This window comes from Eulemur rufifrons, chromosome 29 (genome assembly GCF_041146395.1).
Source record: "Eulemur rufifrons isolate Redbay chromosome 29, OSU_ERuf_1, whole genome shotgun sequence".
NCBI classification, from domain to species: Eukaryota; Metazoa; Chordata; class Mammalia; order Primates; family Lemuridae; genus Eulemur; species Eulemur rufifrons.
In genome coordinates, this window is record NC_091011.1 from 89,616,222 (window position 1) to 89,638,944 (window position 22,723).

Sequence of the window (22,723 nt, forward strand, 5' to 3'; positions counted from 1 at the left end):
GATTTTCTCACTTTATACATTTTCTTGGTTGGATTGTTTTGACTCGAAAGCATCATGGCAGGGACTGACCGTAAAAGTGATATCATATTTTTAGAAATTTTTCTAAAATTCTGGTATAAGCTTGATTCTCACGTTTAGTGTCAGGTAATAAATTATGCAGATCCGTGATCTTCCTTTCCCTCTCCAATTAATATACTTTGATGTTTTAAGGGGAAATTGAGGAAGTGGAGTAATCCTAGACCTCAAGGATTTAGGACAAAAACATTATACTACTTGTACACAACCTTGAGCCGTCTAGGTTAGCATCCTTTCTTCATAGATAATCATCTGAGGTGTTTAGGGGGAATAACTTGACCGAAAGCACATAGCTAGTTAGTGACAGAACTGATACTACGTGATTAAATGGATTTAAAAAATTATATAAGTTTTAGGTCCATGTGTTTTTGCATTGGTATTTTGATTGCTATTCAATTGTCAATAAACGGAGTTTGCCTTTCTGTATGGTGTGGTCACTTTGCAATTGAAGCAGAGCTTCAGTAGATATTTTGGAATTTGGGAGAAAGAAAATCCATAAATATGAGTGTAAAAGAAAGTACTTAACATAATTAAGATTCAGAAAGCCTAGGAGCACTGAGGAGGTGGGGGAAGCAGACAGAGTGGATGAAGAAGTTCATTCTTATTATCCAGCACTTAGCGGCCTTATTCCTGTGGGGGTGGGTTGGGGGAGGAGTGACAGGAGGAATGGTAGAGGCAGGATTGAGGTGAAGAATAAGAAGCACAACCTCTGTGATAATGACACCAAGTGGTGAACTCCTGTGGCAGACACTATGCTAGATGCCTTCTTTAGTTATCTTAACAGCCCCCATTTAATATTAGAGCCCCATTTAAGATTAGAAACCTCATTTAATACTAGAAAATCAGAGGAAATGGTTTTCAAACCCAGATTTCTAACGTCCTAGTGGATGTCTCTTTTTATGTCATTTTCCTTACATATAGACATGTATTATTAACATGTATAATTAACTGAGTTCAGTATAGGTGTCAAATTCTGTCAAGTTTAAGTGGACAAAAGAATATAGCACACACATGCAATAAAATATTTTTGCACTCTGCATGGCTAAATTTTAATGTGCCTGTTATATTGGTGCTCTAATGGGGAGCAGAGTTTCATAAGAGATGTAAATGGAAAAGCCCCAAAGTCTCTGGAATAAACTTCTTCTCTCCCTCATCCCATTCCCTTGGAGGCAAACACTTAAGTCTTAGAGCAAGAGAAATTTCATTCTGGGCTCCACAATTTTCATACAGGTAAAATTAGGAAAGAATAACCACCAAAGACTTGAAGCAGAAGAGAAGTAACAAAATGAATTGTGGGATAGGAAAATGAGGGAGAAGTGGATAGGCTGAAATTTAGCTAATTTCATAGGTGGCTATGTCTTTGATAATCTTAGTGATTTGTTATAATTGTTATTGTTTGTTTGTTTGTTTCACTGGTTTTTAATGCCCGAGTGCCAGGCAACAAGTATAGGGTGATGCAGTTAACTGGTTTGCTAGGATCAGGCCAGGCCTTAGGGAAACAGTGGACCATTGGTTTTTGAAATCATCATTGGAAAAGAAGTACTCAGATGCCAGGGACTGATTAATATTTACAGCCTAGCACAGAGCTGTGTTTTTGTTTGTTTGTTTGTTTGTTTTAAAGATAACAATGAAAATTTGGCTGATTCATTTTAACATAGAAATTCCTAGGCACTAAATTGTGGGCTTTGTGAATTCTTTCAGGATGTTCAGCATGCTGATATTGATTATATGGATGAGAGAAAGGACTTCACTTATGATCCAGTGGATTTTAAAGGCTTCCCTGAGTTTGTTAAGGAGTTACACAATAATGGACAGAAGTTTGTCATCATTGTGGTATGTGCTGCCCCCTTCTCCCACCAAGTCAGGTGTTTGTTCTTCTTTATCATAACACCCACCTTCCCCGCTTTTGTCCCCCAGTTCCCAGTCTCCTTGCAGTGCTTCTAGCTTAAAGCTAGTTTCTTCACTGTGTTTTTCCCTTTTTAGGATCCAGCCATCTCCAACGACTCTTCCCCAAGTAATCCCTACGGCCCCTATGACAGGGGTTCAGACATGAAGATATGGGTGAATAGTTCAGATGGAGTGACTCCTCTCATTGGGGAGGTAACGTAACGGGGAAGCTGGGGGCCAGTGGAGGGGCTGTGCAATGGGGTGTGTGTGTATGTGTGTAATTGTTGTGTCGTACATTTTCAGATGCTTTAAATATGCTGGGGACAAACTTTCCACTGCCCTTTCATGCCCCAATACCTCCCACCCATCCTAGCTCTCAGGTTCCTTTCATAGCCAAGGGCCTTTAACCAACGGCTCACACACAGAGTGTCCACTTCCTCACCTCCCGTTCGCTCCTCAGCTGACTGCTGTCTCCTTTCTTCCCCACCACTTTCCTGACACTGCTGTGGTGTCAGTTACTTCCCCGTTGGTAAATCCGGTGGAGCTGTTTCATGCCTGTTCCTATTCAGTTTCTCTGCCGTATTTGACAAGGTTGACCACTTCTTTCTCAAACCTTCAGTCTTTGTTTTACATGAGAACGTCGTCTGCTGGTTCACTTCCAATGCCTCTGTTGACCATTTCAGAGTATAGTGTCTTCGGTAAATTGGGTGGGAAAGGCAGAGAGATAAGTAAATGATGTTAGGGCCCATGCTCGTAATGGACTAGTTGAAATTCCACAGTACTTGTCCCCATTTACTGTGCCGAGAATTGAGAGTAGAAAGAGTGATAGGGAAAGTGATTCAGAGCTGAAGACTAGCAAGCTAGACAATGCCTTTATCCATGGATTTATTTATTACAGACTTAACTATTTTTTAAAATAAATTTTTCCTCAAGTAGCTATTTGATTACCCCTGACGTTTATATTAAGTACTCTGAGTGCTTTACTTTCCTCACTAAAAAGGACAGTTCCAGGCTGCGTGCAGTGGCTCACGCCTGTAATCCTAGCACTCTGGGAGGCCGAGGCGGGAGGATCACTCAAGGTCAGGAGTTCGAGACCAGCCTGAGCAAGAGCGAGACCCTGTCTCTACTAAAAATAGAAAGAAATGATTTGGACAGCTAAAAATATATATAGAAAAAAAAAAATTACCCCGAGCATGGTGGTGCATGCCTGTAGTCCCAGCTACTGGGGAGGCTGAGGCAGGAGGATCGCTTAAGCCCAGGAGTTTGAGGTTGCTGTGAGCTAGGCTGATGCCATGGCACTCTAGCCGGGGCAACAGAGTGAGACTCTGTCTCAAAAAAAAAAAAAAAAAAAAAAGGACAGTTCCTGGGAACCTCAGTGGCTGTGACAACATTAGGAATTTCTTTCCAAAGTGCTTTATTTTATTTTATATTCATTTAATTTGCTCTTATCAGTGTTTTTCTTTTTATCCTACAGGTCTGGCCTGGAAAAACTGTGTTTCCTGATTACACCAATCCCAACTGTGCTGTTTGGTGGGCAAAGGAATTTGAGCTTTTCTACAATCAAGTGGAGTTTGATGGAATCTGGATAGTGAGTTCTTTACACCTTGGTTATTAGGTGACAAATGTTTAGATTGTGTATATTTATGTCTATATCTGTATCTGTATCTCTATCTTTGCATCGTGGAGCATAGAAAGAAGAGGAGGAGAGAAAGCAAGTATAGCAATCATTCTTGGTATTCCCTATCTTGCTGTTCAAATAATCTTACCAAGACATATAGCTCAGAATCAAAATCAGCATGTCAGAGCTAGAAGGAAACTCACGATTTTTTTCCCTTTGCCAGCTCTCCTTTTACAAATGAGTGAGCTGAAGTCAAAATGGTCATATATTCCTTACATTGTCACAAAGTACAAAAATTGTTCAATTTCCAGTTCAAGCCCCTTTCATTTGAACATACTGGACAAATTGAGAGCCAAAGTACCCAGGTGCATGAAAAAACTGTGGTCACGGTAAGAAGAAATGTCTCACGTGATGTCAAATGAAAATAAACCAACTTATGGTTAGCAAAATTTATGGCACTCTAGAGTTGAACATTTTTGTATTTGTAAAAAAAAGGATAGAAAATTTAAACAATACAGAGAGCTAAAAAGATGAGAGCAAAAATCCTCTAAAATGGTAGCAACCAGAGACATCTAGTATCAATATTTTGGTTTGCATCTTTCTAGACCTTTCATTTTCACAGTTGTTGGCACGTGCACTCTCTCTCTTCTCTCTCTCACCCAATATGTATATGCTTATATATATACACACACGCACACATACATATATGTATATGGTCATAGTTATGTATTGGGTACAATGTACATTACTTGGGTGATGGGTACACTAAAAGCCTTGGCTTCAGCACTATATAATTTATCCATGTAACAAAAAAACCATTTGTACCCCCTAACTTCAATGAAATACATTTTTTTAAAAGGTTAAGTTAAAAAAAAGAAATGTATAAGTTGATATATATGGCATAATAGAAATTGAAAGTTTTACCTAGTTTGTTTGGAAATTATTCATTTCCAATGATTATAGACATATATAATTTTACAGGGATTTTAAGAACCTTTGCCATGAAGCCTTCAATGGGTAGACAAAACAGGAACATCTATTTCATTCCATATACATGAGTACCCCTTTTAAAAAATAAATATCTGGAATAATTTCTCTGATTCCTCAAAAAAAAAAAAAACAAAACAAGATACCATCAGTACAATGTAAGGAAACATGTTACTTTCTTAATCGTTTTTGCTCTTTGTCTTGTAGGATATGAATGAAGTATCCAACTTTGTTGATGGTTCAGTCTCAGGATGTTCCACAAGTAACTTAAATTATCCCCCATTCACTCCCAGTAAGTTTGATGGTCAACGTGATTTAAATGGCAATGCATATATGATATTTTAAGTTCATAAGGATAGATCTGAATAACCCGGCAAGAGGTTTGTACGTAAGTGTGCACAGGAAGAGGAAAATGTGGGCAATATATACAGAAAACTAGGAAAGAAAATCAAAACACCCTATGCTTTCCTAAAAGAGGCATAAATTCAAAAGGGGCAATCTAGTCCTTCTACCTATAGTCCTGGCTATTAATACTGCTAGGGGAAGGTCCAGAGAGGATATGGTGGACGAGCTAAAGGCTAGTGGTTAGTTTCTGTCACTCTCAGGTATGTAACCGCCCCCCTAAACCCCTACCCAGCCAGGGCTTACCTGAGAGAGACCAGATAACCAGGCTTAGTCTTTAGATGAGGGTTAAATCTGGTGATATACACAATGTCAATAACAAGCACGAACCGTAGGATAAAAAGAAGCCAGAACTCATGCCTGGGAGCTCAAGGTCAAAGTCAGAGAATGTGGTGATCCTGATCTTTGACTGAATTTTGGACAACACTCTCTCTCAGGGTGTGGCCATGGAATCACAGCATTGGTTATAGTTTGAAGGAAGCTAGAGGCTCAAAGAAAATTGTGTCTTGATTGAGAAAGAAACAAAGCTGCTAGGATTATAATATTTTATGAAGGCTTCAATCCGGTGGGAAAATGGGAAATTGGGGCAGGTAGGTTAGAATCAATTGTTGAGAGGCTTGGATGGGAGGCTAAACAGTCCCCACTTCATTCTTTTGGTGATAGAAGCTATTTAAGTTTTTGTAAGAGAGAAGTGTGACATTCAAGTGGTTTTGGAAATATTAACCTGGCATTAATATGAATTAGAAGATAGATTAGAAGTTTATAAGTCACTAAGAAGCTATTGTAGTAGTTAAGATCCAAAGGTAATTTGGATCTGAACAAGAGTGGTGTGATGGAAGCAGAGAAGGACAGATAAATGAAAGCAGGATTGGAAATCATTTTTTTTTCTTTTTTATTTCAGCATATTATTGGGGGTACAAATGTTTAGGTTATGTATATTGCCCTTGCCCCACCCAAGTCAGAGCTTCAAGCGTGTCCATCCCCCAGACGGTGCTCACCACACTCATTATATGTGATAGGAAATCATTCTTTATAACATATGGTTAGGGGAGAGAAGGAGTTAAAAAATTTATGCTTTCATCCAGTATTTCTATTCTTAGACTACTTAGTTTGAAGAATTCAGATTGAACCCCAAGTCTAACTGGATCTTCTTGCTTCCAAATGCCTGCGTCTGGTCACATGAGAGCCCAGGTGGGAGGATGTGTGTGGATCAGCACCGTTTATACATCAGGGAAACTACCCCAAATGTATAGCCTTCTAATAGTGAGGAAGTTGTATGGCCATTTACAGGATATTCACAATAAATGCCTGCTCAGGAGAGCTATCATTTCAGGTTGTGTGATAGTCAGAGGGCAGGCTATGTGCATCTTAGGCTCTCACTGACTGATCCCTCTCTTTCAGGAGTCCTGGATGGGTACCTGTTCTGCAAGAGTCTCTGCATGGATGCAGTGCAGCACTGGGGCAAGCAGTATGATGTTCACAATCTGTACGGCTACTCCATGGCGATTGCCACCGCCGAGTAAGACCACTATTGCTGTGACCTGCTAATTAGCCATCTGCTAGATGCTGGGTGACTCACATATATATTTTTTTAAAAACTCTATAAAATAAATATAGTTGTCATTATTGAATAAATAAAAAAATTGCCTGACACACAGAGAAGAAGGAATCCAATAAATATTTGTAGAATGTACAAAAAGATAGAATGTATGAGTAAATAAATGAATGAAAGATTGGAAGAAAGAAAGAGCAGTTTAGAAACTTGCCCAAGGTCGAACAGCTAATGAATTACAAAAGCAAAATTTAAGCCTTTTTTCCATGAGTCCAAAGCCCATGTATTTTCCCTTCCACCACACTGTCTAGACTGAAGCTTGGAGGATTGAGTAACTTATAAATGTCCATGTGGTTGGAGTTTTAGATATTGGTTCAGCATCCTTCTACTGTGCTCTGTACCTTTGTGTGTGGACTCAAATTCTATAGAGAGGAAGAAGTATTGAGAATTTATTCTACTTACTGTCGTGGGGACAACAGAAAAATCAGAACAAAAGCACATTGATTGGTTAGCAAATTGTAATGTATGTCATTTTAGTCATTCTGAAAGTTGCTAAAAAAGTTCTATCGCAAAAATTTAAATATATATACACATATAGACTTCTAATTGAAAAATAAAGATGATCCTTATGTTTACTTATAAAAGTACAGACATAGAAATCTAATTTTAAAATATCTTTTCTTATTACAAAATTATTACCAAAGTATTTCTTCTTAAAAAGAGTTTAAGTTCCAAAAGGTTGTTCATCATTTCATTTCTTGTATATGTCTCAAGTCTCATGATGTAAAAGACCAATGTATATACATCTATCTATGTAAAGTTAAATTTCACCTTTGTTCTATAAAATTTGTATACCTCTAGTTGCTAACCTTTTCAAGGCTGCTTTTAAAATTCTTGAAAATTATGGAGTTAACGCATAAAACACCTTAAAACAAAGCAAAACATAGGGGTGTAGGATGCTCCTAACAGCAACTAACCCTACTGAGAGAGAACTAGAAGAACGGGGTATTCAATTTTAATATCCTTGGTATTGTTACTGTATCCCCCAGGCTGGGATGAGCTGAAAATCACACATTGACTCCCTAAATCTCTCTCCCTTTCTAGAGCTGTCAAGACTGTGTTTCCTAATAAAAGAAGCTTCATTGTAACCCGCTCTACCTTTGCGGGATCTGGCAAGTTTGCAGCCCATTGGTTAGGAGACAATGCAGCCACCTGGAATGACCTTCGGTGGTCCATCCCTGGCATGCTTGAGTTCAACCTTTTTGGTATCCCAATGGTGAGTCCCCATCCTAAGCTCTCTTATGAGCCTCAATCTCCAGGAATCCTCATTCTAGAATATTTTTCATGCCATAAAGCTCTCCTTTCCTGCCTGCCATGGCCCAGAGGTTTAATGTTTTGAGGGCATGGGCTTCATCAACACCAGCATGGCTCCGACATCATGCCATTCTTTCCAGTACTCCTTTGTGAAGATGGAAAGTGAAACCTTGATATTTACTGAAATATTTCTTTCTATTAATTAAAATATAATATACATACAGAAAAATGTACCTATCCTTAAGTATACAGCTGATCAATTTCACAAACAGAACACATCTGTCCATCTAGCACCCAGATGAATAAATATAACATTGCCAGTACTCTAGGCTTTGGCATTTTTTAGTTAAATTCAACATATTTATTAATTGAGCTCCTACTGTGTTCAAGGTCCTGAGCAGGGTATGCATGGTGAGAGTGAAGAAAAGCATAAATATAGTAACAAAACACCTGCTACTTTCCTCAAAGAGTCTACAGTTTAGTAAGAGGAGACGTATATGTAAATAGATAATTATGACAGAAGAGGGTAAAAGGACAAAGAGGAGCATATGAATTATATGTTATGGGAGATCGTGAAGAAGGGGTTTATCTAACAGATGTGAGGGAAAAAGAAAGTCAGGGCAGAGAGTCAAGAGAGACCTCATAGAAAAGATGACACTTGAGTTTAACCTTGAAAAGTGGATGTATTTCATCAGACTAATGAGGGGCGAAGCTTGTTTTAAGACTGAGAAATAAACATTAGCAAGAACAGTGTGAGGGGCACATTTGATGTGTCTGTAAGGATTAGCATGTAGAACGCAATGAGAAACGATGCTAAAGGGTGGTCAGAACCAGATTTTGAAGCGCTAAACGGATGAACAGCAAGGAGACCCTGGAGATTTTTAAATAGGTGAGTGATGTGATCAGAGTTAGGCTATAGAAAAATAATTCTGATAATGGTGTGGTCAAAATATTAATAATAATATCACCAGTATTACTAGTTACTAGTCATCAAAAAGCTATTGTGTGTCAAGTGTTTTATTTGCATTATCTTGTTTACTCACTTATTAGAACCCTGTATAGCTCAGTAGTACCCACTAACAAAATGAGGAAACTGAGGCACAGAAGGGTTAAGTAACTTACTCAAAGTCATCCAGAGGTAAAGAGTGGACACAGGATATACCCCAATTCTGACCACACTGTTAGCCTTCTCAGTAGGAGATTTTAGCTACTGGTGGAAGTGACATATGCCCACCGTGTGTGTCCTTCCAGGTGGGTCCTGACATATGTGGCTATGCATTGGATGCCCCTGAGGAACTGTGCAGGCGGTGGATGCAGTTGGGTGCATTTTACCCATTTTCCAGGAATCATAATGGCCAAGGCTACAAGGTAAGGCTGCCAGGAAATATAGTCAAAATAAATTTGGCATGCATCAGGGCCGGATCTGTCTGCATCCTCGCCAAGAAATCTGTCGAGCCAGCCTCTTGCCTGGTACTTCACTTGTGCTAGTTTGCACCACCCTGTGCAATTAACCAGGGCCTGGGCTGTATGTATCGTTGAAATGCCTGACTGCCTCAGCCTGCAGTCAAGGAAATGGCGAGTCTGTGAAGGTCTTCCATCAAACTTCTGTCTACTTTATCTGGGTTGCTCATTTTTAAATGAGAAGCAAGTTGTGGAAATACTTCAAAATTATTAAATGGCAGTCTCCTAAGAGAGTAATCCTAAAGAGTGATTGAGACAGGATGAGTCGAAAGGGCAAGAATGGCCCCTTACTTGGTGAAACGGTCCCCCCTTGTCCAGCTGTTCTGCTCAGAGGCAAAGTTTGCAACGTAGGCCCGAGGCAAGAATGGAAAGTATGTGATGAGTGGGGCTGGAACTCTGCAGGAGCTTCTGCTGTCTTGCAGCCAAACCATAATCGCAAACTCCTGTTTCCTCCCAGGACCAAGACCCTGCCTCCTTTGGAGCTGACTCTCTGCTGTTGAATTCCTCCAGGCACTACCTTAACATCCGCTATACTCTGTTGCCCTACCTATACACCCTCTTCTTCCATGCTCACAGCCGCGGGGACACGGTGGCCAGGCCCCTTCTGCATGAGTAAGTTCACCTAACCCAAAGGAATTTTGTTAATGCATCTAGGACGACACTGAGTATATCATGAAATATCAGAGTGAAAATTGACACAATTCAAGCAGTTATTCATATCTGTAAATATATATGTGTATATATATATATATATGTGTATTTAACTGGAATACCCAGCTGGTATTTATAAGGCTATTCCTGCTTAGATATTGTAGGGATATTTTTAAGTATTATAGCCTGTTCCCTTTTAGGAAGAGAACTAGACTTAAAGTCATGGGACTTGGGGTTTTTTCTTTGTTCTTCTACCAACTAATTCTACAGCTTAGACAAATCATTTAAACTCCTTCATCAATTTCTTTAGTCTTAATTTAAAGGATTTGATAGCTTGATTGCAATGGTCTCTTCTGTAATGCACTGTGATGCCAGGACTGTGTTCAAGCTCTAGGAATAAGCTGGTAATTTGCACACAAATAAGAATATTATAAAGGATTTCTGTAATTCCAGAATTCTTATTTGCTAGCCAATGGACATCTCTAACTTAACTCTAAAACAGGGGACTTAAGAATTTTTCCTTGTCAAAATACAGTTAATTCTCTTGTGTGTACGACCCATGCACATTCTGTAATATTATATAGTCACTCTTTTGGGAAGTTTTTGCCACCTCTTGGAATTTCTGTTAAAAGGGAGATATCCCAAATGAGAAAAAGAGTAAAATTTTAAATTATCTGCTGTTTTTTGTGATTAGATCTAGTTTCTTCTTGGTAGTTGGCTGAAGTTCTGAAATGTATTGGTCATTTTCTTATTCTTTTTAAACGGGGTATGACGTGTAGAATTACAGCCTGGGACCTGCCTAGCAGAGGTACTGGAATGGGAATTCTGCCCATCCTGAGGGGAGAATGGGAGGGTACATGGGCCAGGGAAAGTGGACCTGTCTGGGGGTCAGGGTGGGGGTTGAATAAGTGTCACAGAATAATTTGGGGGTTTTCCCAGGCAGGCAGCCTGCATGCTTTCGACAATTTGGGGGTAGAGATGCCAGGAAATGTTGGCTCAAAGCTCAGTGAACCGTCTCTCTGGCCTCCAGGTTCTATGAGGACAGCAGCACTTGGGACGTGCACCGGCAGTTTTTATGGGGGCCAGGCCTCCTCATCACTCCAGTTCTGGACGAGGCAAGTGCTCCCACAGAGACATGCTGGGGACCTCTGCTTCTGTTTCTGACGCACCCTAAGCTTTCTCTCCTCCTGTTCCAAACCCATTTCTGACATCTGAGACTGAGTTAGACTTGAAGGGAGTGTGCTGGATTTGGAGAAATTGGAGATCTGATACTCACGTCTTCCTCTCCAGAAGTATTTTTCTTGACCACGTTCACAACCAGTGTAGAAGCATCTGCTGGCAACTGTAGATTTAGGAGTGGTCCTGTTTGTTGTCAGAGTCTCATAGCAGATCGTCACTTGCCCCATAGAGTCAGAATGAAGCAGTGACCCAGCAGTCACTCTAAAGTCAAACCCGTCAGGGTGTGATTGTTGTCTCTACCACCACTTAGTGCCTGTGTGATCCAGGACAAGTCATTGTGCTGGTTTCTCATCTATCAAGGTGTAGTAGTAATACCATTTGGGGCTGTTGAAAGATTAAATGAGATAATCATGTAAAGCTAGAATATTTGCCATGATACATGGTTCATTGTTATTATTATTCCTAATGTGGTCCTATTTGGGATTTTTCACTGTGTGGCCAAGGTACGGCTTCGATGATTTGTGTTAGAGGAAAGGCAGAAGAAAGCCATGGTTTGATAACAGAAAAAGGAAAGGCCATTTCTGCCCTCTCTGTATACAGTTAAGAAGTTCCCTAGGGAATGCTAAGACATCCATTTTATCCCCCTGAGGGGAAAATCTTTTGTTCTAATTTCAGGGTGCAGAGAAAGTGACGGCATATATGCCTGATGCTGTCTGGTACGACTATGAGACTGTAAGTAGCTTTGATTTTCCTTAAACTCCTCAACACCACAGCTGCAGCTGCAGAGACAAGCTACCTCCCTGGAGAGAGAAACATCCATCCACGCACCGAGGAGTGTTTCTGTAGTGTTTTCTGTACACTCATAGGAGATCTTGGATAAAGTGAGCCTTAGTCCCTTAATATGATGAAATCTTAAACAAAAAAAATCATTTTGTATGCTTCATTCAGCAATAAGATAAAGACTGAAACAGTCTCTCATGAGCAAATATTGGGGGATTTGATTGTCAATGTAAGCTTGATCAGGAATCAGATTACTTGTTTAGAACTATCAGTTCATGTAATATATATCAAATAGCCTCAGCATGGCGTAAATGTTCTCTCAAGACCCCAATTGATGACAAAATATGTCATTCTTAATTTTTTCCTTTCCTTATTTGATTGCCTGGCTAGACAGTAACTCAGCTAGGTGGAAAAGGGAGAGAGCTGTACCTCACTCAGCACAGGGCCGGTCAGTGAGGTCAGTGTGCTGTCATGCCAGTGTGTCTGATTTACCTGCATCGTCAGGGAGGAAAGGTGAGATGGAGGAAGCAGACGGTCGAGATGGAACTTCCTGGGGACAAGATTGGACTTCACCTTCGAGGAGGCTACATCTTCCCTACCCAGCAGCCCAATACAACCACTCTGGCCAGGTACAGCATGGCTGGGGGCGTCCTGTAAGGGGGTGGCTGATGAAGCTGGTCATTTCTGTTCCTGTCTGTTGACCATGCAGAGGGTGCTGAAGCACCACGTGGAGTTTGAGGAGGAAAGGTACTAGGGGGTGTGTGTGTGGGGGGTGTCATCAAAATCTGTCCTTGGATTTCCTGCGGCATCTTCTCAAGAAGCTGTTGATTTAGAGCTGCTTCCAGATGGATTTTACAAAACCTTAATCCCTGTCCTTACTTAAACCTTCTGAATTTCTCCTCAAAACACACTGACAGCGAGGGTGATTTACCCAGGACTGTTGCAGTTTTAGCACTGAAAGTCTCGCCTTGGGTTGCTTCTTAATTCTGTGCAAACCAGGTCAGTTGATCATACTGTCTGCCTTGGTGATACCATCCATCCATGTTTCTCTGCTCTTGACTCTCTCATTCTCATTTCTAGGGAGTCAGGATCCACTTTCTATCCTCCTGTAATCTCAACTGCCCATTTCTTCCACTGAGCCATTTCTTTCTTGTGATCCAAAACTGGGTTCAAAAATTACCTCCTCCTGTGCACCTCAAATCTTCCCATGATACTGATTTTCCCTTTATTCTTTTTTGATCCCAAAATTATAGACTCCATCTGTACTAAAGAGGTGCATATTTATATCTTTGTGTCTTTGAAAGTATATATTTGTTTTTAGTAGACTTGGTATTCTTTGGAAGCTGGATACCTCTCTTTTCTTTTGAACCTCTCTTACTACTTTAATTTCTCAGATTATAGGGTTTTTATGATACTAATGGAAAATACTCCAAAATCTAATACCAATTGGTTTATTTTTCTCTAATTGTTTAGCTTCAAGCTGTTCTGTACACTGATACCAACATTATATTTCCAAAATGAAAATCTCAATTTGTTGCTTTCCTGCTTAAAGTCTGAACTCTTTCATTAATAGAGTATTCAAGGCCAATCACAATATGGCTCCAAGGTACCTTAACAACTGTATCTCCTGCAACACCTTAATGTACATGTAGATAAGCTATGCCAAGAATCTTGCTATTCCCCAAACATGCCTGTGTATTTTACTGCATGTGGGCTTGTGCATTTATTACTCTTTCCAACATTCTTTGCCTGGTGCAGACTTAATGATACCAATTGAACTCAAATTTGATCCCAAATCTTCCAGCAGAGGAAGTGCTGCCACTTCCAACTTTCTGGGTGTTTTAAAATATTTTTTTGCTCATTAGTTGATTTTCTCTTTCCTTTTTAATATTGTTAAGTATTTCAATCATTGTTATTTTATACTCCGTGTCTGAAAATTTTATTATCTGAAGTGCTTAGGGGAATCTAAATCTATTGTTGGTTATTTTTGCTGACTTTCTTTCAGGCTAACTTACTACCTTGTGTGCTTGGTGATTTTTTTTTTTTTCCAAGTGTGGTGATCTTAGGGACCCAAATGTGGGTCTTATTCCTCCAGAGATGATTTGTCTTCTCTTTTGGTTGCAAGCTAGAGACTGCTGCCAATCTGGTGTCACAATAGTTTCCTTCACGGATTCTGGGTTCATATGGGAATCAGAGTTCAGCTTCTCTACCTTGGATTATGAGCCTTAGTAGCCCAATTTTTGCCTTGCTATAGGTATTTGCCCCACAGAAGTCCCAAGTTTTAATTTGAGCACCCTTTTTTGGTTTGAGCTCACTGTTTTGTTTTCCTGTTATTGTTTTGGTCCCTTGGATATATCCCTTATTTTCTTGCAAGCCCAACAATATTTTAGTAGAAACATATGTTGTAATTTGTCTAGGACCAAGTATTAATAGTATTTTAGTGGGCTGGTCCTCTAGAATGTCCAGCCCACCATACTTCTAGAAGTGTCATTCTGGACTCCTATGGTATCTTAACTTTTGTGTCAGTTTTTACCTTCTGCCTTAATTATTTGGTGAATGTGTATAATTTTTCCCATAATACTTAAATTCATTGAGCTCTGGAGTTGTGAGTTATTAATCTTTGTTTCAGTTTGACTTCTTAGCAATGACAGCTACTCAATATATGAATATATAATGAAAACAGATGATTTTGTTCATCATGGAACCTGACCTCTTGGATAGTAGAGGGCTGAACTTTGAAAGAATGCAAGGGGGAGTGTGAGGCCAGTGAGGGACAAAGGAGGAACAGGAAATTGAAAGGTAGTCTGGAGGAGTGGCAGAGCGAGGAGAGATTCCAAATGAAATTGCTCTTTCTTTCCACTCCCTCTCTATGTCCATCTATTTCATCATCTCTTTGAGCAATGTTTTGTGTTTCCCATTCTAAATTACAGAGCAGATAATTAGAATGTTTTATTTTTCCCTCAAAACACACTAATAATAAATAAGTAAGTTACTATTATATAGATGGATCTTATTGTGTGTTATTGCTTTCTGAGTGAAAATGGTCTTTAGGTAGGGAAAAGTGTATCTTCCTTACAGCCGCTGACACTTCTGAGGGTATCATCTCCAAAAGGATCTAGTTGAACCAATTATTATCTAGGATGTCTTTCTCCTCTAATTTTCTGTATTCTAAATAATACTTTCAGCAGCAGCTTTTATTTTAGCTATTGTAGTGATTGTGGTACTTAAATTCTTGCCTTCTACATAGATGCTTATTGCTAATGTTTAGGGTATTTCTGTTTCCTCTGACATTATTGATGCTAGAGAAAGATGCACCTGTGATTTTGCCTTTGTGCCTAAAGAAAAGCAGAGACATCTGCTGCTAGTAACTTTTTCCATTTGAAATTTGATGGAGACATTCCCAGATTATTTGACAAAATTCTTGGAGACCTAAGTCTTTGTCTCTTACATAAATCTTGTTTCCCACAGTCGAAAGAACCCTCTTGGTCTTATCATCGCCCTAGATGAGAACAAAGAAGCAAAAGGAGAACTTTTCTGGGATGATGGGGAAACGAAGGGTGAGTACTGTTATAATAATGTTACTGTTTCTAAACCTGCATCTTTGACTTATGATCCTTCCCTCCTGTTGGCCATTCAGCTGTGGGAGAAATCTCACCAGGCACAGTAGCAAAAGTCATATAAGAATTTTGTTTCTGGTTGCACTGTGCAGGCGTAGATGAGCCACAGATGGAAGAAAAACACATTTCTATAATATCTCTTAGAATTCTCCCACTGGCCATCAAGATATAAATATATAAAATAGGCTCTCATTTTATTGTCAATGGGCACTTGGAAGAGACAGTTTTAAGACTATTCCTGTAACTCAATGTATTGAAGATATCTCCCTCCTAAAGTATTTATGAACAAATGTTGATGATATAAAAACGTACAATGCCAGTGAGGCATTGAGGATATACTTTTCTAGGTTATCTAGCTATACTTTTTAGCACATTTTTCTGGCTACAGTATACTAATAATTCTTGTGGCTCGAGCTTAGGAAATATACACTTCCCTTGAGGAATATGCCTCAGAAGCACATGGAAGGGAGTCTTTCCAAGGTTACAATAAGAAGGAAAAGGAAAAACACTGGCTTGGCCTTGGAGACTCTGTCCATAAAACAACATACAGCTTTTTAAAGAAAATTTTCATTTATTTATTTAATTGGAAAATATTTAATTGACAAATAAAGATTAAATATATTCAAGGTGTACCATGTGATGCTTTGATATATGTATACATTATGTGAAGATTACCACAATCAAATTAATGAACACATCTCTCACCACCCATACTGTACATTAGATTCTCAGAACTTGTTCATCTTATAACTGAAAGTTTGTACCATTTGACCATCATCTCTCCATTTCTCCCAGCCCCCAGCCCCTGAGAACCACTGTTGTACTCTCTGCTTCTATGAGTTCAACTTTATTAGACTCCACATATAAGTGAGAGCATGCAGTATTTGTCTTTGTGTCTCTGGCTTATTTCATTTAGTGTAATGTTCCCCAGGTTCATTCATGTTGTTGAAAATGGAAGGATTTCCTTTTTTTATGGCTGAATAATAATCCATTGTGTGTATGTGTGGTGTGTGTGTGTTTATATACCACAATTTCTTTATTCATTCATGTGTTGATAGACACTTAGGTTGTTTTCATATCTGGCTATTATGGAAAATGAATTAAAAATTTAAGTGTATTGGCTGAAATCATAAAACTCCTATAAGAAAATATGATTTTTTCCTGGCAGTGATTTTTTGGATATGACACCAATAGCACAGGCAACAAAAGCAAAAACAAACAAGTGAGACTATATCAAACTAAAAAGCTTCTGCACAGCAAAGCAAACAAACAAACAAACAAACAAAGTGAAAAGGCAACCTATGGAATGGGAGAAAGAGTTTGCAAACCATATATCTAAGAAGAGGTTAATATTAAAAAAATATAAGGAACCCATGAAACTCAATAGAAAAAAAAACAAATAGCCCGATTAAAAAATGTTCAAAAGACTTGAATAGATGCTTTTCCAAAGAAGACATATAAATGGTCAACAGGTATATGAAAATGTGCTCAACATGACTAATCATCAGAATAATGCAAATCTAAACCACAGTGAAATATCACCTCACACCTGCTAGAACGGCTACTATAAAAAAGATAAGAGCTGGGCCCATTCTACTAAGTGAAGTATCACAAGAATGGAAAAACAAGCATCTACATGTACTCACCATCAAATTGGAATTAACTGATCAACATTTATGTGCACGTACAGTAGAAACATTCATCGGGTGTCAGGCAGGTGGGAGGGGGACAAGGGGTTGGGTATATTCACACCTAATGGGTGCAGCACACACCGTCTGGGGGATGGACACGCTTGAAGCTCTGACTCAGGTGGGGCAAAAGCAATAAATGTAACCTAAACATTTGTACCCTGTAATATGCTGAAATAAAAAAAAAAGAAAAATTACAAAAAAGAAAAAAAAATAAGAGATAACAAGAACTGACCAGTGTGGAGAAAATGAACCTGTGTACGCTGTTTTTGGGAATGAAAATTGGGACAGCCATTATGGAAAATAGCATGGATATTCCTCAAAAAATTAAAAATAGAACTACTGTATAATCCATGAAATCCCCCTTCTGCATATACAGCCAAAGGAAATGAAATCAATATCTTGAAGAGATATACTCATGCCCATGTTCTCTACAGCATTATTCACAACAGCCAAGAAATGGAAACAACCTAAGTGTCATGTCCATTGACTGAAGAATGAATAAAGAAATTGTGGTACAGGTATACAAGGAAATATTATTCATCCATAAGAAAAAGGAAGTCCTGCCATTTGTGACATTAAGATGTAGCTTTAAGAGAGGGGCAGGGTGAAATCTGTTCTTCTGTGGTGGACAGGCCAGAACCTGACTTGTCTTTCTCTCATTTTCAGATACTGTGGCCAATAAAGTTTATCTTTTATGTGAGTTTTCTGTCACCCAGGTAAGAATCATATTTTTGGGAATCTTAGGTCTGGGCTTTTGTCTGACCATTAGCAATATGTGATTATGTATATGTATAATTATATTTATAACTTTATATGCATTAATGGTTATAACTAGGTGAGCACATTTCCATTTATAATTTAACTCCAATAATTGAATCATCTGTGTTATGAAAAGGAGGCAATAATTTAGATAAATCAAAGCAGCAGGTGTTTCTAGGCTGGACACGGAGGGTCATGTCTATAATCCTAGCACTTGGGGAGGCTGAGGCAGGGAGGATCACTTGAGGCCAGGAGTTCAAGACCGGCCTGAGCAACATAGCAAGACTCTATCTCTACAAAAAATAAATTAAAAAAGAAATTATCCAGGTGTTGTGGCACATACTTGTAGTCCCAGCTACTTGGGAGGCTGAGGCAGGAGCATTGCTTGAGCCCAGGAGTTCAAGGTTATAGTGAGCTACGATGACACCACTGCATTCTAGCCTGGGCAACAGAGTAAGATCCTGTCTCACAAAAAAAAAAAAAAGGCAGCCAATGTTTCTAAACACGATTTTTAAAAATGTCTATGTGAGTGTGTGTGTATTCCTGATATATTTTTTTTTTTGCTTAGAATATTATTAAGATAAATTTTTTCTCCTTGATTACATACTAGTAGAAAAGGTTAAGAGGCAGTGGAGAGTGTCTGGTTAAGGATGGAATATTTGAGTGACTTTCAAATCTGTGTATTATCGGCATATCTTTGTGCTTAATTGAGCTTAATTATTTTACAGAACCGCTTGGATGTGAGGATTTCACAATCAACCTACAATGATTCCAATAATTTAGCATTTAAGGAGATTAAAATCCTTGGGATACAGGAACCTGTCAACGTTACAGTGAAACACAATGGTGTCCCAAGTCAGACTTCTCCTACAGTCACTTATGATTCCAACCTGACGGTAAAAATCCATTTTTTTAAGGTGGTTTATCAAGAATTCTTTATAGCATCAGGGTGTTCCTGCTTGTCAAGGTTGCATGCGTTCCTGAAGGACTAGAGCACACTCTAAGGCCCCTGGTGGGGACATCAGAAAGCTGGGAAAGACAAAACAATGGGGCATCCATAGCTAGAATGAATTGGGGAGCTGCTGAAGAGTGGGGACAAGGTTAATGGTCTTTCCACCATATTCCCTTCTCTGCCTCTCAGTGTTCTGCTCTCTCTGACTGATTTCATCTCTAAAATAAAAAAAAAAAAAGAAAAGAATAGTGATGATGGGGCACAACACAGTTAGGAAAGTGGGGAACAGGATTAGAGGAAAAGCATGTCTCATGGCAGCTGGCTGATGCTGGAAGGGTAAAGGTAGAGGGTAGGAATTCCATTAATTAGAATTTTGAAATACATTTTTTTTCTTACTATGCTGAGATATATAGACTCTAACACATACATTTTTAAGAAATATTTTAAGGAAAGGAATTTGATTATCCTCACTAATGGCTACTTATCTGGTTAGATGATAATAACAAAATAATTTTTCATCAGTTATACTGAGACTTGATGCTCCTGAACAGCTTTTAATAAGTTCCTCCAATACTTTAGCATTACGAGGAATCCCTTCCCCACATAGAACTTACTACAGGTACTCCAAATGACCCAGCATTGGGAGCTGGTGGGTCAGCATGGTTTGTGAGGGACCTTCCAAATTGGGGGGGGAGGGGAACAATGTAGTTTTTTACTCTACGGATATATGGATGACACTGGACATTTTGTCCTGACAACACATATGGAGGATGCATACAATATAAAGTTAGGATCAAGTAGTATATGGTTAGTTATGTTTATGGTAGAGTGCAAGCCATTTGAAGGATACATATGTAAAAATAAGCTCGATAAATGTTTGTTAAATAAATTAATTAATATAAGGCCAAAGTATCTCTTTTATGGCTTGAGTTTGGGCAATGGGGAGACACATTTTATATACATGAAACCATTGGGAAGGGGGCAGGGAATTCAAATTAACATACAGGAAATCAAATCTGGTGGTCAAAGCTTAATGGAATAGTTAAACAAAGGTTCTTGGAGAAGGCAAGGTGGGGCTAGGCCTTGAAAGATGGTGTATCAGGTAGGGATTCATCAGTGGCAGGTGACAGGAAACCCAAAATGGTAGTTTAAACAAATTGGAAAAATTTCTCTTATGTAATAAAAAGTTCAGAAGGTGGAGAGTTGCTGGCATTGGATCAATGGCTCACAGTTGTCAGGGTTGAGGTCTTTTCTTCTCCTGCGATTAGAAGTGGCGTTTATTCCAGTCACCATTCCCCTGTGCTAGCAGAAAAAAAAAAAAGAACAAATAAAAGCAGAGAGGAACTAAGAAGGAAGAGGTAAAGGTGAAGGGGCAGGTCTTTAAATCAAGAAAGAAATACTTGGCTAGCAACTCTCAGTGGACTTGAAATTATCTCTCAGTGGCCACAACTGTGTTTCATTGATTACAAATTTAGCTCTTAATTAGGAACTTGGTATTCTAATCTGAAATAGCAAATAAGAAAGGAACAGTTTACATAGGACAGGCAACTAGGTAAAGTATTTTAGGTTGAGATATCAGAATAAGCCAATCCAAGGACTGAGAATAGCCTTACATTATTAATCTATGAATTTTGTATAACCAGCATATGTAGGCTTAACTTTTAGAAGGCGCTCAGTTTGGACAAGAAATTTGTGATCAGATTTTGGAAGGTCTTAGGTACAAAAATGAGAAGGTCACACTTGATTTAATTCTCAAAGGGTCTCATATTGAGCTATGAATCATTGCAGTGCCATTGTGTGAGTATTGTCAGAGGTAGGGGTGGGGGTGCTGCTGGTGGTTGGGGATTGATAGAACAGGGAAGTGCAAAATGATTTAGAAAGATGATAATCCTTAGAATGTGATTCCAATAGAGTTGTGACATTTGCTCTGTTGCCACTGAATAGTCCCTCCACCAAATAGCTCCCTTCATGTAAGCTACAGTCGTATGCTACTTGGAAGGTTGAGAGTCTGGTCTGATTTATATTTCTTTTCCTTAAAAAAACCCTTCAGATCTTCAAAGGCCTTTGTCCTGAGGATGAATTTCCTTGTGACTTCCCCATTCCTGCAGGTTGCCATTATCACAGACATTGATCTTGTCCTGGGAGAAGCGTACACGGTGGAGTGGGATGTGAAGATAAGGGATGAAGAAAAAATAGACTGCTACCCTGACGAGAGTGGTGCTTCTGCAGAAAACTGCACTGCCCGTGGCTGTGTCTGGGAGGTAACGTGCTGATGGTGTTAATGTACATTCAGCTCTTCACACTGCATCTGCAGTTTCATGAGCACAACACCAGTACCTAGGTAACTGCTTACAATCCACAGGAAGAAAGGACTTCCAAAGGAGTCTGATCTGGATGGGCAGAGTAGGTGGGAATATATATGGGACTTTTAAAAATAAATATTTTCCTTGGAGACCAGGAATTTAAATTTATGTCACTACCAAATGATATATAAGGGAATGAATGATGAGCTGCCTTTATCTCCCTATAAAATGACTTTTCTAACCCTTTCTATTTGGTAATTCTAGGATCACATGCTGATCTGTGACTTTGACCTTACTTTTCAGGCATCCAGTTCTCCTGGAGTCCCATTTTGCTATTTTGTCAATGATCTATACTCTGTCAGTGATATTCAGTACAACTCACATGGGGCCACAGCTGACATCTCCTTAAAGTCTTCTCCTTACGCCAATGCCTTGCCCTCCACACCTGTGGACTCCCTCCACCTGCAGGTGACCTACCACAAGAATGAAATGCTGCAGTTTAAGGTAAACATAGTACATGTGTCAGGTGCTGACTAGACCCTTAATGGTTCCATTACTTTTTGCTGGTCAAGGTTACAGAACTCTAGAGTAAGCTACTCTTCTAAGTTAATCATGCTACAATAGACTAGATTATTCTCCTAAGAGCAGCGAGAAAGCAATGATGGAAGAATGAGACCTATCCTAATTTGCGTTTTAAAAAGATTACTGTTGCTACTGTTAGGAAAATAGTTGGAAGAACAAGAGTAAATATGGAGAGACAAGTTAGGAGACTACCAGTTAGGCAGGCCAGGTGAGGGATTGAGTTTGGATGAGATATGGGAGAGAAAATGAAGAACAGTGGACATGTTTGAATTTGAGAACGTAGGGGGACAGGGTCTGGGATTGATTGCAAGTAGGTGATGAGAGAGGGAAGCACGAAGAATGCTACCATGTTTCTGGCTTGCATCTCTGTGTGGAGGGTAGTGTCATTAGCTAGAATGGGGAATACTGAAAAGGTTGTGCTTGGTCAATATATGATGATGAGTTCAGTTTTGCATACTGAAGTTGAGATATCTGTAAAATAGCAAACTGTAGTGATTTCTTCCTTTCCCTTCCATGGTTTAATTACATCTAAGGACTAGGGATGGACTTGCTTGCTGCTTTTTTTTTTTTTTTTTTTTTTTTGAGATAGGATCTCACTCTGTTGCCTGAGTGCAGTGGCATCAACTTAGGTCACTGCAACCTCATATTCCTGAGCTCAAGCGATCCTCCTGGGTCAGCCTCCTGAGTAGCTGAGATTTCATGTGTGCACCACCACACCCAGCTAATTTTTCTATTTTTTGTAGAGACAGGGTCTCACTATGTTGCTCTGGCTGGTCTTGAACTCCTGGCCTCAAGCTATCTGCATGCCTTAGGCCTCTCAAAGTGCTAAGGTTATAGGCATAAGCCACCATGCCCAGCTTCTGGACTAGCTGTTATTATGTCTATTTCTCTATTAAATTGTAAGCTTCTCAAG

The 22,723-nt window shown here is 39.2% G+C and overlaps 1 protein-coding gene across 1 annotated transcript in view; it reads left to right on the top strand.

Annotated features, from left to right (window-relative positions):
* LOC138377570 (maltase-glucoamylase-like) overlaps positions 1-22,723 on the top strand; it is a 75,245-nt gene that overhangs the window by 29,550 nt on the left and 22,972 nt on the right. Inside the window, exons 11-26 of the mRNA XM_069462619.1 lie at positions 1,777-1,908; positions 2,059-2,175; positions 3,437-3,550; positions 4,775-4,859; positions 6,371-6,488; positions 7,626-7,797; positions 9,087-9,203; positions 9,754-9,908; positions 10,978-11,062; positions 11,802-11,858; positions 12,411-12,535; positions 15,375-15,463; positions 17,881-17,930; positions 18,702-18,869; positions 21,034-21,186; positions 21,532-21,732. Coding sequence (XP_069318720.1) covers positions 1,777-1,908; positions 2,059-2,175; positions 3,437-3,550; positions 4,775-4,859; positions 6,371-6,488; positions 7,626-7,797; positions 9,087-9,203; positions 9,754-9,908; positions 10,978-11,062; positions 11,802-11,858; positions 12,411-12,535; positions 15,375-15,463; positions 17,881-17,930; positions 18,702-18,869; positions 21,034-21,186; positions 21,532-21,732 — 1,938 coding nt within the window. The remainder of the gene's footprint in view (positions 1-1,776; positions 1,909-2,058; positions 2,176-3,436; positions 3,551-4,774; positions 4,860-6,370; positions 6,489-7,625; positions 7,798-9,086; positions 9,204-9,753; positions 9,909-10,977; positions 11,063-11,801; positions 11,859-12,410; positions 12,536-15,374; positions 15,464-17,880; positions 17,931-18,701; positions 18,870-21,033; positions 21,187-21,531; positions 21,733-22,723) is intronic.